Genomic DNA, 14,085 nt, shown 5'->3' on the forward strand with positions numbered 1-14,085 from the left:
CTTTAGCATTCAGCTCCTCCAATGAACTTCTAGATTCATGTATTATAAAGTTAGAAGGGACCATTATGATCATCTAGTCTGACCTCCTTTATAACACAGCCCATGGGACTTCTCTGAGTTAATTCCTGTTTGACTAGGGCATATCCTTCAGGAAAAACATCCGTTCTTGACTTAAAAATTTCCAGTGATGGAGAATCCACCACAACCCTTGTAAATTGTTTCAAGATCTGCCCCTTATTTTGTGTTTGAATAGCTTCCATTTCCAGCCATTGGATCTTGTTATACCTTTGTCTGCTAGAAAGAAGAGCCTTCTATTATGAAATTTCTGTTCCCCATGTAGGTACTTCATATATAATGTTCAGGTCACATCAGATCTTCTCTTTGATCATCTAAACAGATTGAGCTCTTTGAGTCTGTCACTGTAAGGCAGGGGTAGGCAACCTATAGCACATGTGCCAAAGGTGGCACGCGAGCTGGTTTTCAGTGGCACTCATACTGCCTGGGTCCTGGCCACCACTCTGAGGGGCTCTGCACTTTACTTTAATTTTAAATGAAGCTTCTTAAACATTTTAAAAACCTTATTTACTTTACATACAACAATAATTTAGTTATGTATTACAGACTTATAGAAAGAGACCTTCTAAAAACATTAAAGTGTATTACTGGCACGTCAAACCTTAAATTAGAGTGAATAAATGAAAACTCAGCTCACCACTTCTGAAAGGTGGCCGACCTCTGCTGTAAGGCATGTTTTTTCTAATCCTTTCTCATTGCTCTTCTCTGAATTCTCTCCTATATTCAACATTCTTCATGTTGGGGACACCAGAAATGGACATAGTATTCTGGTAGTAGTTGCACCCATACCAACTAAAGATTATATAACCTCTCTACTTCTACTTGATATTCCCATTTATACATCCAGTAATTTTAGTAGCACTTTTGGTCATAGTGTCGCACTGGGAGTTGGTTGGCTGATTTATCCACTGTGACACTCCCCCTTTCCCCCCATGCACACTTTTTCAGAGACACTGCTCTGAGTCTCAAGGGCACACTCCATTTCCTCTTTTTTTTAATTTGTATCAATAGGTTTCTTCTGTCTCTTTTCCTCCTTCTCTTCCGCCCCCCCCCCCCAATCGGTTTTGGTCTTATTTGTGTGGTAGCAATTTGCATAATTTATAATAATTTTTAAAATCCTCCCACAGTCTCCCTGTCTGGATGCTCAGCTTTATTACATAGTACTTTAATACTGTTAAGATAATATAAAAGTAGAAGTAATGTAAGGTTAAAAAGAAACAAAAATCCATTATTATTTCTAAAGAGGTGAGCTCGTACACTGCTCTGGAGAACAGAATTCAGTTTATATAAGCACATTCTTTATCAAGCACTCCTCATGTCCAAAAATGATAATGGGGTTAGTCAGGGCTTATCTACATAGGGAGTAATGCACACTATGGGGGTGAGAATTCTAAAGTACCCTAATGTGTTGCGGATTAATTGGTCTGTGCCTGCTGATGCACACTAAAAGTTCTTAGTACACTTTAACGTAGTAAGCACTAGTACTTACTACATTAAAGTGCACTGGAAAGTCTTTAGTGTGCACCAGCAGGGTCTACTCAGAGCAGTTAATCCACAATAATTAGTGCCCTTTAGAAATCACACCTTCATAGTATGCATTACTCCACTGTGTAGACAAGCTCTCCGTCTTCTCAAACTATCAAATCCTATATGGCCTTTTAAAAATATTGTACTGCTACTCTTTGTTCTGGAACACGTTGCATCTTTTCTTTGTGTGCCACAGGTCAGTAACCATTAAACAGAATGTTGTACGTAACAGAACGAAATAAGGCAAGGTTACAGTTCGGAATTGGACTTGCAAGTAATTAATATTAAAACCAACAAACTATCTCTTTTTCTGGTTAGCTTGTAAACCTTTTTGAATGTGTGCTGTCCAGAGTGTGAAATACATCGCAGGATGGGACATTGGTTGCCAAGAGGAAAGCTTGATGAAATGAATCCTATCAGGGGGACTCTTTTATGTTTCCGTAATACACAAATGAGGTTTCTCTCTGGGTCTTGCTATAGGTCTTGTGTACGCAACCCTATGGAAAGCATCATGAATCGAGTTAAAGACGTAGGTGAGGCTTTCTGTCGGAGTTATACTCAGTCAACAGATGACCAGCCAGGATCTCACATAGGTAGGAATATGTGAAATGCATAGAATGCTTCCGCTGTATTGAAGTGTATCATTTGTGTATCAAAGGGGACATGTTTATGGGAAGAGAAAATGCTTGGGCTGATTCTTCATGTACTTAGTAAAATGAACGATTGGTGTCAAGTATCAAAGGGGTAGCCATGTTAGTCTGGATCTGTAAAAGCAGCAAAGAATCCTGTGGCACCTTGTAGACTAACAGATGTTTTGGAGCATGAGCTTTCATGGGTGAATACCCACTTCGTCGGATGCATGTAGTGGAAATTTCTAGGGGCAGGTATATATATGCAAGCAAGCTAGAGATGACAAGGTTAGTTCAATCAGGGAGGATGAGGCCCTGTTCTAGCAGTTGAGGTGTGAAAACCAAGGGAGAAGAAACTGGTTTTGTAGTTGGCAAGCCATTCACAGTCTTTATTTAATCCTGAGCTGATGGTGTCAAATTTGCAGATGAACTGAAGCTCAGCAGTTTCTCTTTGAAGTCTGGTCCTGATGGTTTTTTTGCTGCAGGATGGCCACCTTAAGATCTGCTATAGTGTGGCCAGGGAGGTTGAAGTGTTCTCCTACAGGTTTTTGTATATTGCCATTCCTAATATCTGATTTGTGTCCATTTATCCTTTTCCGTAGAGACTGTCCAGTTTGGCCGATGTACATAGCAGAGGGGCATTGCTGGCATATGATGGCGTATATTACATTGGTGGATGTGCAGGTGAATGAACCGGTGATGGTGTGGCTGATCTGGTTAGGTCCTGTGGTGGTGTTGCTGGTGTAGATATGTGAGCAGAGTTGGCATCGAGGTTTGTTGCATGGATTGGTTCCCGAGCTAGAGTTATTATGGTGCGGTGTGCAGTTACTGGTGAGAATATGCTTCAGGTTGGCAAGTTGTCTATGGGCAAGGACTGGCCTGCCACCCAAGGCCTGTGAAAGTGTGAGATCATTGTCCAGAATGGGTTGTAGATCCCTGATGATGCGTTGGAGGGGTTTTAGCTGGGGACTGTATGTGATGGCCAGTGGAGTCCTGTTGATTTCTTTCTTGGGTTTGTCTTGCAGTAGGAGGCTTCTGGGTACATGTCTTGCTCTGTTGATCTGTTTCCTTATTTCCTCGTGCGGATATTGTAGTTTTGAGAATGCTTAGTGGAGATTTTGTAGGTGTTGGTCTCTGTCTGAGAGGTTAGAGCAGATGTGGTTGTACCTCAGTGCTTGGCTGTAGACAATGGATTGTGTGGTGTGCCCGGGATGGAAGCTGGAGGCATGAAGGTAGGCATAGCAGTTGGTAGGTTTTCGGTATAGGGTGATCATCACTTATTTGCATGTGGTGTCTAGGAAGTGGACCTCCCATGTAGACTGGTCCAGGCTGAGGTTGATGGTGGGATGGAAGCTGTTGAAATCGTGGTGGAATTTTTCGAGAGTCTCCTTCCCATGGGTCCAGATGATGAAGTTGTCATCAATGTAGCGTAGGTAGAGAAGGGGCGTGAGTGGACGAGAGCTGAGGAAGCGTTGTTCCAGGTCGGCCATAAAAATATTGGCATATTTTGGTGCCATGTAGGTGCCCATAGCGGTGCCGCTGATCTGGAGATATATATTGTCATCAAATTTTGAAATAGTTGTGTGTGAGGATAAAGGCACAGAGCTCAGCAACCAGTTGTGCTGTGGCATCATCAGGGATACTGTTCCTGACCGCTTGTATTCCATCTGTGTCTGGGATGTTTGTGTAGAGAGCCTCTACATCCATGGTGGCTAGGATGGTGTTTTCTGGAAGGTCACCAATGCATTGTAGTTTCCTCAGGAGATCAGTGGTGTCATGAAGATAACTGGGAGTGCTGGTGGCATAGGGTCTGAGTAGAGAGTCCACATACCCAGGCAGTCCTTCAGCGAGAGTGCCAATGCCCGAAATGATGGGGCTTCCAGGATTTCCGGGTTTGTGGATCTTGGGTAGTAGATAGAATAATCCTGGCTGAGACTCTAAGGGTATGTTGATTGTTCCAGTGCTAGTGTAGGAAGTGTCCTGAGTAGATGGTGCAGTTCCTTAGTGTATTCCTCAGTGGGATCTGAGGGAAGTGACCTGTAGAACTTGGTATTGGAGAGTTGTCTGGCTGCCTCCTTTTGGTAGTCGGACCTGTTCATGATGACAACAGCACCTCCTTTATCAGCCTCTTTGATTATAATGTCAGGGTGGTTTCTGAGGTTGTGGATGGCATTGCGTTCTGCACAACTTAGGTTATGAGGCAAGTGATGTTGGTTTTTCCACAATTTCTGCCTGTGCACGTCAGCGGAAGCATTCATTGTATAAGGCCAGACTGTCATTTCAACCCTCAGGAGGAGTCCATATGGAGTTGTTCTTCTTGTGCTGTTGGTGGGAGGATAACTGTGTATCAGTGCGCTGTTCAGTGTTGTCCTGAAAGTATTCTTTGAGTCGGAGATGGTGAAAGTAGGCTTCCAGATCACCGCAGAACGATTGGTGTAGATGAAAACTGACTTTTCAATAGAGGGGCAACTTGCTGCGTAGAAATGTACTGATATTACTCCAGCTCCTCATTGATTGATTGATTGGGTCAGGCTGATCAAAATTTTGAAGAGAGAAATGTCCTTATAGTGTGTTTTTCTGGGACATCTCATCCATACATCAATCCCAACTCCATGGAGGTGAAGGTGCCTTCAGTACAACTCCTATTGAGACATTTGTAAGGTAGTAAGAATATTGTGTTGAAAAGTTTACTTTAATAAATAAGGGATGCTTTAGTAAAGGCAATAATAACTTTAAAAATATTGAACTACTACTCATTGGTTCAAAACTTGTTGCATCTTTTCATTGCAACAGGTCAATAATACCAAACAGGACATTGTACAGAGTTGAATGAAACCATGCAAGGTTATACAGTAACTCGTCGCTTAACGTCGTCCCGGTTAACATTGTTTTGTTGTTACACCGCTGATCTATTAGAGAACATGCTCGTTTAAAGTTGCACAGTGCTCCCTTATAATACTGTTTGGTAGCCACTTGCTTTGTCCGCAGCTTGCAGGAAGAGCAGCCATTGGAGCTAGCTGGTGAGGGCTTGGAACCAGGGTGGGCTAGCGGCCCCTCTAACAGCTCCTCTAAGTTCCTTGTGCAGCAGCTGCCCAGCTGGCTATCAATTGCTGGGCAGTTCAGGTGTCCCTCCACCCACTGCTGTGTCTCTCACACATATACCACCCCCCTCAGCACTTTGGAAAGTGGAGGGAGTGGTGAGCTCCATTGGGATAGCGTGGGTTCATCATCATGTTCAGTTTCCACAGGGATTGTTTGCAGCCGCTGCCACACTTCTGTTGTCTCCTCCCTCCATTCGTACTGCCTTGTAGAGTGAGAGGCTACATTAACAACAATATGTTAATCCTTGAGGGCTCAGTTGAGTGCTAGTTCATCATTTAGCAGCAAGGCATTCCCTGGGGAATATCTCACCCTCTGACTCCACCACCTCAACCAAGCTTCACAATCATCATTGCTGTGTGCAGTATTAAATTGTTTAAACTTATACTCTGTGTGTATGTATGTCTAAATATACATAGTCTTTTGTCTGGTGGGAAAAAAATTCCCCCCATTTACATTAATTCTTATAGGGAAATTGAATTCCCTTAACATCGTTTTGTTTAATGTAGCATTTTTCAGGAACATAACTACGATGTTAAGCAAGAAGTTACTGTAGTTCAAAATGGGACTTGAAATAAATTGTATTGAAACTCTTAAGAGACTATAAATTTGCATTAATCTAACATTTTTAAGAAAAAATTAAAAGGAAATTGTATACACAAAAACTACGTAAGTGGGAAAGCATTTCTTAATTAAATGAACTTTCCTATATGTGTGTTAGTGCAACTCATTACATATTTGAAATTCAGAAGACTTTTATAAAACTGGAGTGGAGACCTTACACATAAGCATGCCTGAAGTTTGAACATCTAAAGAGTATGAAATATGTTAATTGCATGTAAGGTTTGTTTCACATAGCATTACGAAAGACATTCAGAGTAGTATTTCCTCTTGGCTTACAACACACGTGTTTTTCTGTTATGCAAAGTAAAATACCAGTTAACTTTATCAAGACTGTTTATTCGCCCCTCCTCCTCTTCCCCTTCCCCCGCCCCCTCCCCAACTGCTAACTTGTAATACAAGCTTTCAGCAACATTTGGTTTCAATTGCAGATTTTGCTGTTAACAGACTAAAACTGGCAGAGATTTTGTATTACAAAATTTTGGAGACTATAGTGGTACAAGAAACACGAAGATTGCATGGGAAGGACATGACAGTAAGTAGAGAACTGGAACAGAAAAGCCTCTTCTTCCTTAAGTTCATCCTTGTGAATACTTTCAGAAAAATTATGTATTTGGGTCAGTCCGCACAGCTCCCATTTAAATCAGTCTGAAGGTAGAATTGGTTCCTTGTCTATTCACTAGCTAATAGCAGATTGATGGGCTCAATATTCCAGTTTAATATTATTTTCATTCCTTAAATGAGATTATTTCAAGATATTTGACTCAGCTGTAATTTCCTGAGAGCTCAGTATTTGCTCAGAACTGCTAGTCTTTCAACTGACATAGTTCCTTCCTTATATTTTCTTATGGCTGTGTACTAAATCCTACACACACTGTTGTATTACAACTAGGGATGTAAATATCGTTTTAAATGTTAACCATTTAAATGATTAAAATTACACCTCTACCTCAATATAACTCTGTCTTTGGGAGCCAAAGTGAAAACTGTGTTATATTGAACTTGCTTTGATCCACCGGAGTGTGCAGCGCCCCCCTCCCCCCCTTGGAGCACTGCTTTACCGCATTATATCCAAATTCATGTTATATTGAGTGGTGGTATATCAAGGCAGCGGTGTATATCATTTAACTGGTTAACCAATTAAAGAGAGAGGTGCTGGGGTCACTCTGGCTGGCTGGTTCGGCTCGGGATTGGGGGCTAACGGTTAGGGGGAGTAATTGGGTAAGACTAATGCTTATCAGTTAATTGTTTACTATTTTACATTCCTAATTACAACAGAGGTGAAATGTTACCTGATTTTATATCAACAACTGGATTGTCAAGTAATTTGAACTGATAAAGAAAAGTGACTTGTAAATATTTCTCTCCAAGATTTGTTTTTCTTCTGTATGTTATGCTTCTCTCCTGCATCTCAAATGATTCCTTTCATCTGCATTTAATACTGATAACTCCTTTTTTTCCTAACTCGTATGTGTCTGATATGTGATATATACCTGTCACGGAGTCACTGAGTGATGCTCTGGAACTACTCCATACAAAGCCAGTCAGGACTCTGGGAGAGCATGCTTCCTCTCTCTTCAGCATACTGTCTCCAGGGCAAGAAGCTTACACAGCTTTGACCTTCCTGGGTCTGACCTTGGAGCATTCAGTGTCCCCTTTTCACACCGTGCACTTCCCACAGTCCGCACAGGTGGGGCTCCTGGGGAAGCCAGAGGGCCCCTCACCTCAACTCCGCAGTCAGACATGACTCTCAGGCAGCCAGTAAAACAAAAGGTTTATTAGATGACAGGAACACGGTCTAAAACAGATTATAGGTACAGAGAACAGGACCCCTCAGTTAGGTCCATCTTGGGGGTAGGGAGCTCAGACCCCAGTTCTGGGACTCCCTCCATTCCCCAGCCAGCTTTAAACTGAAACTCTCCAGCCCCTCCTCTGGCCTTTGTCTCTTTTTCTGTGCCAAAGGCACCTGGTCGCACCATCCTCCTGGGTCTCGGATTACACAGGTGCAAATAGTAGGGCAGTCTCACCTGCCCCAGGGGCCTCAGCAAAATCACACACCCAATTTCTACCGCCTAAGTATTGGTGCAGTACACACAGTATTAGTATAGGATAGTAAGACTCGCATAACAAGATGCGACATAACAAAATGAATAAAACCCCACTTCATCACAATACCTGACTTGACTAGCGTTTGACAATAATAACTATATATGAAGGTGCCTGCAACTGCTAATTGTCTTTGCCTGTATTGTCTTTTAGAACATAGATGCTGGGCAAGGCATTTTTGTACTTCTCTTTATTCTTCAACAAAATGTCTGTATTGCTTTGCAGTAACTGCAGCTAGCACACCTTGCATTCTGTTTTAACTCCTGGTAAGCAGGCTTTTATCCTTTTACCCGTAGTGTCAAAGCAGCTTTACTGTCATTGGCACTGTAGGTCTGCTTCCCCTTCGACTTACATTATTACTAGATAAACAAGTATAAAACCAGCCTTTATAATTTGAAACTTTCCGAAAAGCGGAAAGTAATGGAAAGGGCAAAAGAAACCAGTGATTGATCTTTCAGGGAAAAAATATGTAAACTGGTTGAACGTAGTATGATATTTAAGTATGCCATTGGAGGTTTCTTTTTTGTAGCTTAAACTGTCATAATCTAACAATGTGCTAGATGTAATACAATTGATTTATCTGCTATTTTTTTCTCCAGTGTGTCAGCACCTGTACTGCTTATAAATCAGCAAATCTGGCTATAAAGAGTGGAACAGACATGCTAAATGACATGATAAATTGGACAGAATTAACAGAAGAGCCCCAGGAATGATTAATGGATTACCAAACATAGAATCATAGGACTGGAAGGGACCTCGAGGGTCATCTAGTCCAGTCCCCTGCACTCATGGCAGGACTAAGTATTCTCTAGACAGTCCCTGACAGGTTTTTGTCTAACCTGCTCTTAAACATCTCCAATGATGGAGATTCCACAACCTCCCTAGGCAATTTATTCCAGGGCTTAAACTTCCTAACTGTCAGGGTGGTTTTCCTAATGTCCAACCTACACCTCCTTTGCTGCAATTTAAGCCCATTGTTTCTTGTCCGATCCTCTGAAATTAAGAAAAACAATTTTTCTCCCTCCTCCTTGTTAACAACTTTTTATGTACTTGAAAACTGTTATCATGTCCCCTCTGTCTTCTCTTTTCCAGATTAAACAAACCCATTTTTTTTAATCTTCCCTCATAGGTCATGTTTTCTAGACCTTTAGTCATTTTAGTGCCTTTATAGTGATAGACTCAAGGAGCTCAATCTATTTATTTTAACAAAGAAGGTTAAAGAGTGACTTGATTAGTCTAGAAGTTACACTGGGGAACAAATAATGGGATCTTCAGTCTAACAGACGCAAGTATAGCATGATCCAATGTCTGGAAGTTGAAGCTAGACAAATTCAGGCTGGAAATAAGGGGTACATTTTTAACTGAGTGTAATTCACCATTGGAACAGTTTACCAAGCATCGTAGTGGATTCTCCATTCCTGATAATTTTTAAATTAAGAGGAGATGTTTTTTTCTAAAAGCTCTGCTCTAGGAATTTTTTTGGCAAAGTTCTCTGGCTTTTGTTATACAAGAGATCCGTCTAGATGATCACAAGGCCTTCTGGCCTTGGAATCTATGTCCTTTGTCTCTTGACTTCTTTTTCAGTGCTCCCTCTTCTGTAACATTTTCCATATCCCAAATTTTAATTAAATTAAGTTTAAATTAATGGATATTAATTCAGGGAATGCTTTAAAACAAAACTTAAATTCTTATTCTATATTTTTTTTAATGCAGGGCTTAGCAGATCAAATCATCATACTTCATCTAGTATGGATAGAGTTTGTGAGTGTGTGAGACACAAGGAGACTGCTGTTCTTTCTCAGTAATTTGATCTCTCTGGTATCATTTTAAGAAAACATATGTGAGTAATTCCTTAATGATGTGGCTGAAAAACATTTCTATGTCTTATCTAGGCTCTCTTGGAGCAAGATATTTTCCATCGTTCCCTGATGGCATGTTGTTTGGAGATTGTGCTATTTGCATATAGCTCACTTCGAACTTTCCCTTGGATTATTGAGGTTCTTGATCTCCGACCATTCTATTTTTATAAGGTAAGCATAAACATCATGTTCAAATACTTGGATCTGAATTATTATAAACTTTTAAAGTACCTCTATTTAGTATTAGATTGACAGTCCTCTATTCCTAGATTAGGTATAGAAAAGGGACTAGTGCTGACCTGTAGCATATGTGCTATTTCAGTCTAAGGCTGCCCTTGAATATACTACCAAGAATTGACATCTATTATCCAACATATGTAATACTTGTGACACCATTTCCCTTGTAATGTAAAGGAATAAAGAACTTGTGCATAGTTTGTATACTTTATTTAATTGTAACATGCTGTCAGTCAATTTTCAATTTAACAAATGATTTGTAAACCTGACTTACTACTGTGGTTAGTTGAATAGTGGAATAAAATATTCTTAGACTATATTTGACCAGTATTTCTACCAGTATTCAAATTTACTAAATATTTCACCAGTTATAGAACTGGTCACATACCATAAAAATCTGAGGGAAATTCTTCAACTAATACTGATAAAATACTTCATAATAATATATTTATCGAGTGAGTACTGTTTGATCAGTCCTTCTTGTTACATCCCTGTCTTGTTAAATCTTTTTCCCTTCCTGTCTTTACTTAACTTTCTTTCCTGCTACAGAGCACTGTCTTCTCTTCTTGTTCCTCACTTCCACCTTTTTGTCACCTTATTCTTCCCCTTCCCCACAAATTCTGTACCTTTCTTCTTTACTAACTTACCTTATCACAGTCTCTCTGTCTTGTGGCCTCTCTCACAGACATACCAATACCTAGGCATCTAGTGAAAATTTCCAGGCCCTAATAGCAGGGCTTTGGAACTGTGCTGCGGCTCCACTCCAGGCAAAAACCTGCAGCTCCACTGCTCTGGAGCTGCTCCAACTCCAGGCTCTGCTCCAAAGCCAGTTAAGATGTGGGGGCCCTGCTGTTCAGGAGCAATGCCCAACATAGAAGCCAACCTTTGAGAAACCAAGAGGGTGTTGAGACTCCAGCCACAGTGTTGTTCCTGGACCCTCGCCGGGGACCCCAGCCTTTCTTGTCAGTATGGTATATTAGGTATATCTCCCTGCCCGCTCTCCTTTTCCCATCTCAAAGCCTCTGTTTCCAACCTTCCATAGCCTCCTGGCTGTTGACATTGGGAGGTTGGAATGTGTGTGCTACTCTACCACTTCCTCAGCTTTTGGGTAGCTACAAGAGTAGAGTAGTGGAAACATTCCCCTAGCCTTCATTTGAGTCCCTTTTCTCAGGCAATAGCCCCAGTGTGTGTGCCTCTGATGTTGATCGCAGTTCTTCTTCTTCAAGTGATTGCACATGTCCATTCCGATTTAGGTGTGCGAGTGCCCTGAGCACAGCTGTCAAAGATTTTTCCACTAGTGGTATCCGTAGCCTTGGGGCCGGCACCCCCTTGTGTTGCGTGCTTATAGCGCCAATGTAAGAGCAAGTACTTTGGCAAGGAGGGTTTCGGTGAGCTGAGCTCCCACAGCAGAGCCACCATATACAGTTTTCTTAAAGATAAGGTACAGCTGCAGCTGCACCCAAAATTCCTCACAAAGGTTGTGTCCTAATTCCACTACAACCAGCCGATCTTTCTACCAATCTTCTACCCTAAGCCTCATGTGAATAGGGAAGATCAATAACTGCACTCCCTGTACATCAGACATGCTCTGTCAGTTTATATTGAAAGAACCAAACCGTTTCATAGGTCGCCCCACCTCTTCTGTTGCTGTTGCTGACAGAATAAAAGGGCTTCTGGTCTCCTCCCAGAGGATCTCATCTTGGATCACATCTTGTATAAGAACATGCCACGATCTCGCAGGCGTCCACCCTCCGTCAAACTTAACAGCTCCGTCCACGAGAACCCAAGATTCTTCTGCAGCCTTCTTAGTGCAGGTTCCAGTCCAAGACTTATGCAGAGCGGCGACATGGTCCTCGGTGCATACCTTTACAATACACTATGCTATCATGCAGCAGGCGAGAGACGATGCTTTCTTTGGATGAGCAGTCCTATAGGCAGCTTGTACTTAACCTCCGAGCCAACCTCCAGATCTACTGCTTGCTAGTCACCTAAATTGGAATGGACAAGTGCAATCACTCAAAGAAAAAACAGTTACCTGTCTTTCGTAACTGTTCTTTGAGATGTTTTGCATGTCCATTCCAAGACACACCCGCCGACCCCTCTCTGAGAGGTCGGTAAGAAGAAACTGAGGAGTGCAAGCTCGGCTGGAGCCCCTTATACCAGCGCTATGAACGTGCGACACCAGGGAGCGCTAGTGATGAGTCTGTGGATACCACTAGGGGAAAAATCTCCCAACAGCTGTGCTCGGGGTGCTCGCACACATAAATTGGGATGGACATGTGCAACACATTTCGAAGAACAACAATTAGGAAAGGTAGGTAGCCGTTTTTCCACAAGCCTCAGCAGAATTAAATTTTAAATTGTTTTTCAGTTTCACTGTTGCTTACAAGGATTTGAAAAACAGCAATGAAAACAAAAAAAGATTTTTCAGCTCTGTGCTGTGTGTGGAAGCTCTGAGCCACAGCAGAGGCAAATGAGCTCTGGCAGTCTGCAGACTTACATTCTTCTTTGAGTGCTGTCCCTGTGGGCGCTCCATTTAAGGTGTTGGTGCACCCTTGTGCTCGTAAGCTGAGATTTTTGGTAGCAGTTCCCAGTTGGGTCATACATGCGCAGTTCCTGTCTGGCGCCTCTTCAGACGGTTAACTGGTGCTGTGTGACCAATCCCCTCCACCCCCCTCAGTTCCTTCTCTACAGCCCTTGTATACAGGTCAGAACACTTAGCAGAGCCTTGCTACTTAGTTCTTTTAGCCTATTTACTACCATTATTTAGTTAGCTGATTTTGTTTGGTTTTTTTGGTCCTCATCACCTCTTCTAAAATAAATTTTTATTATGATGATTCTCCTCATTAGAAGTTAGATTTTAGTTTACCCTTTAATCAGCCTCTCTAGGGGCAAAAGCCTCCCCTGATGAGAATGCCCGAAGCCAGGGAAGGGGTGCCCCCAGCTATGGCAGGTGTGGGCTGGGTTCAGGCCGCCCCTCCCCTGGCAGGTCCCCAGGTGAGTTCCCTGAGCACAGCATGGCACTACATAGGCTGCCGCATGGCTGCGCAGCTTACGGGGAACTTAGTTCTTTACACTCAATATTAGATTACCTCTTAGAACTTTAAAAGGTCTGGCCTCTCCATGAGTTTAATACAAGTACTCCTCTGCTGTCACAGCTTTTCACCACAAAGTGGATCAACATTCTATGTTTGCTCACCTGCTCACCAAATGTTTCCTCAGAGGCCTCACCAATGTCTACTCAGAACTACGTGATCCTACCACATCATAGGACCTCAACCTAGTCCTTTGGACCATCACTGTTTCCCCTTTGGAACTCATGCTCACTACTATACCTTTTCATGAAGATTGCATTTCTAGTGGCCGTTACATCTGCCAGACGTGTAGGAGAGTTGGGTGGTCTCATGGCAGACTGCCCCATACACGCTTTTTTTTTAAAGGTAAAGTGTCCTTGATACTGCCCCTCAAGTTTTTACCTGAAGTCATCTCAGCCTTCCACCTTAATCAATCCATTTACCTACTGACGTTCTGCCCCAGACCCCACAAGGATAGAAGGCGCAGTCCACACTTCATACTTCGACATACGGAGGGCATTGGCCTTTTGTATAGTGTGATATAGCATGGCCAGAGGGCAGCAGGAGAGTGATAGATGGGAGATATGTAAGCCCCAGGATGATGAGAGCCTTATTTCCTGTAGAGGGAAGAGAGGCTGCTACAGATTAATTAGAGCACCTGAAACCAGTTAAGCCAATTAAAGCACCTGAAGCCAGTCATCTGATAAAAAAAAAAAAAAAAGCTGCTTCAGTTGGAGAAGCAGAGGGACTTTACAGACACAAGGGGTTGGGAGAAACTTCGCTCAAGTGGAGAAAGGGCAGGAAACCCCACAAGCTGAAGGACCGGAGAGGGAAGTAGCCCAGAGGAAGGAATCGCTA

The 14,085-nt window shown here is 42.3% G+C and overlaps 1 protein-coding gene and 1 long non-coding RNA gene across 10 annotated transcripts in view; one reads left to right on the forward strand and one right to left on the reverse strand.

The window, feature by feature from the left end:
* The window catches only part of LOC127031607 (uncharacterized), an 87,149-nt gene that overhangs the window by 63,286 nt on the left and 9,778 nt on the right, over window positions 1-14,085 (reverse strand). The gene's annotated exons all lie outside the window — the stretch shown is intronic.
* The window catches only part of RBL1 (RB transcriptional corepressor like 1), a 104,782-nt gene that overhangs the window by 40,713 nt on the left and 49,984 nt on the right, over window positions 1-14,085 (forward strand). For all 8 annotated transcript variants that reach the window (XR_007768570.1, XR_007768569.1, XM_050918597.1 and 5 more), the window contains 3 exons: window positions 2,083-2,195; window positions 6,383-6,486; window positions 9,950-10,087. Coding sequence is in view for 6 of the 8 variants with exons in the window: in XM_050918597.1 (XP_050774554.1) it covers window positions 2,083-2,195; window positions 6,383-6,486; window positions 9,950-10,087 (355 nt within the window). In the remaining 2 variants the exon portion in view is untranslated. The remainder of the gene's footprint in view (window positions 1-2,082; window positions 2,196-6,382; window positions 6,487-9,949; window positions 10,088-14,085) is intronic.

The sequence above is a fragment of the Gopherus flavomarginatus genome, chromosome 11 (genome assembly GCF_025201925.1).
Source record: "Gopherus flavomarginatus isolate rGopFla2 chromosome 11, rGopFla2.mat.asm, whole genome shotgun sequence".
Lineage (NCBI taxonomy): Eukaryota > Metazoa > Chordata > Testudines > Testudinidae > Gopherus > Gopherus flavomarginatus.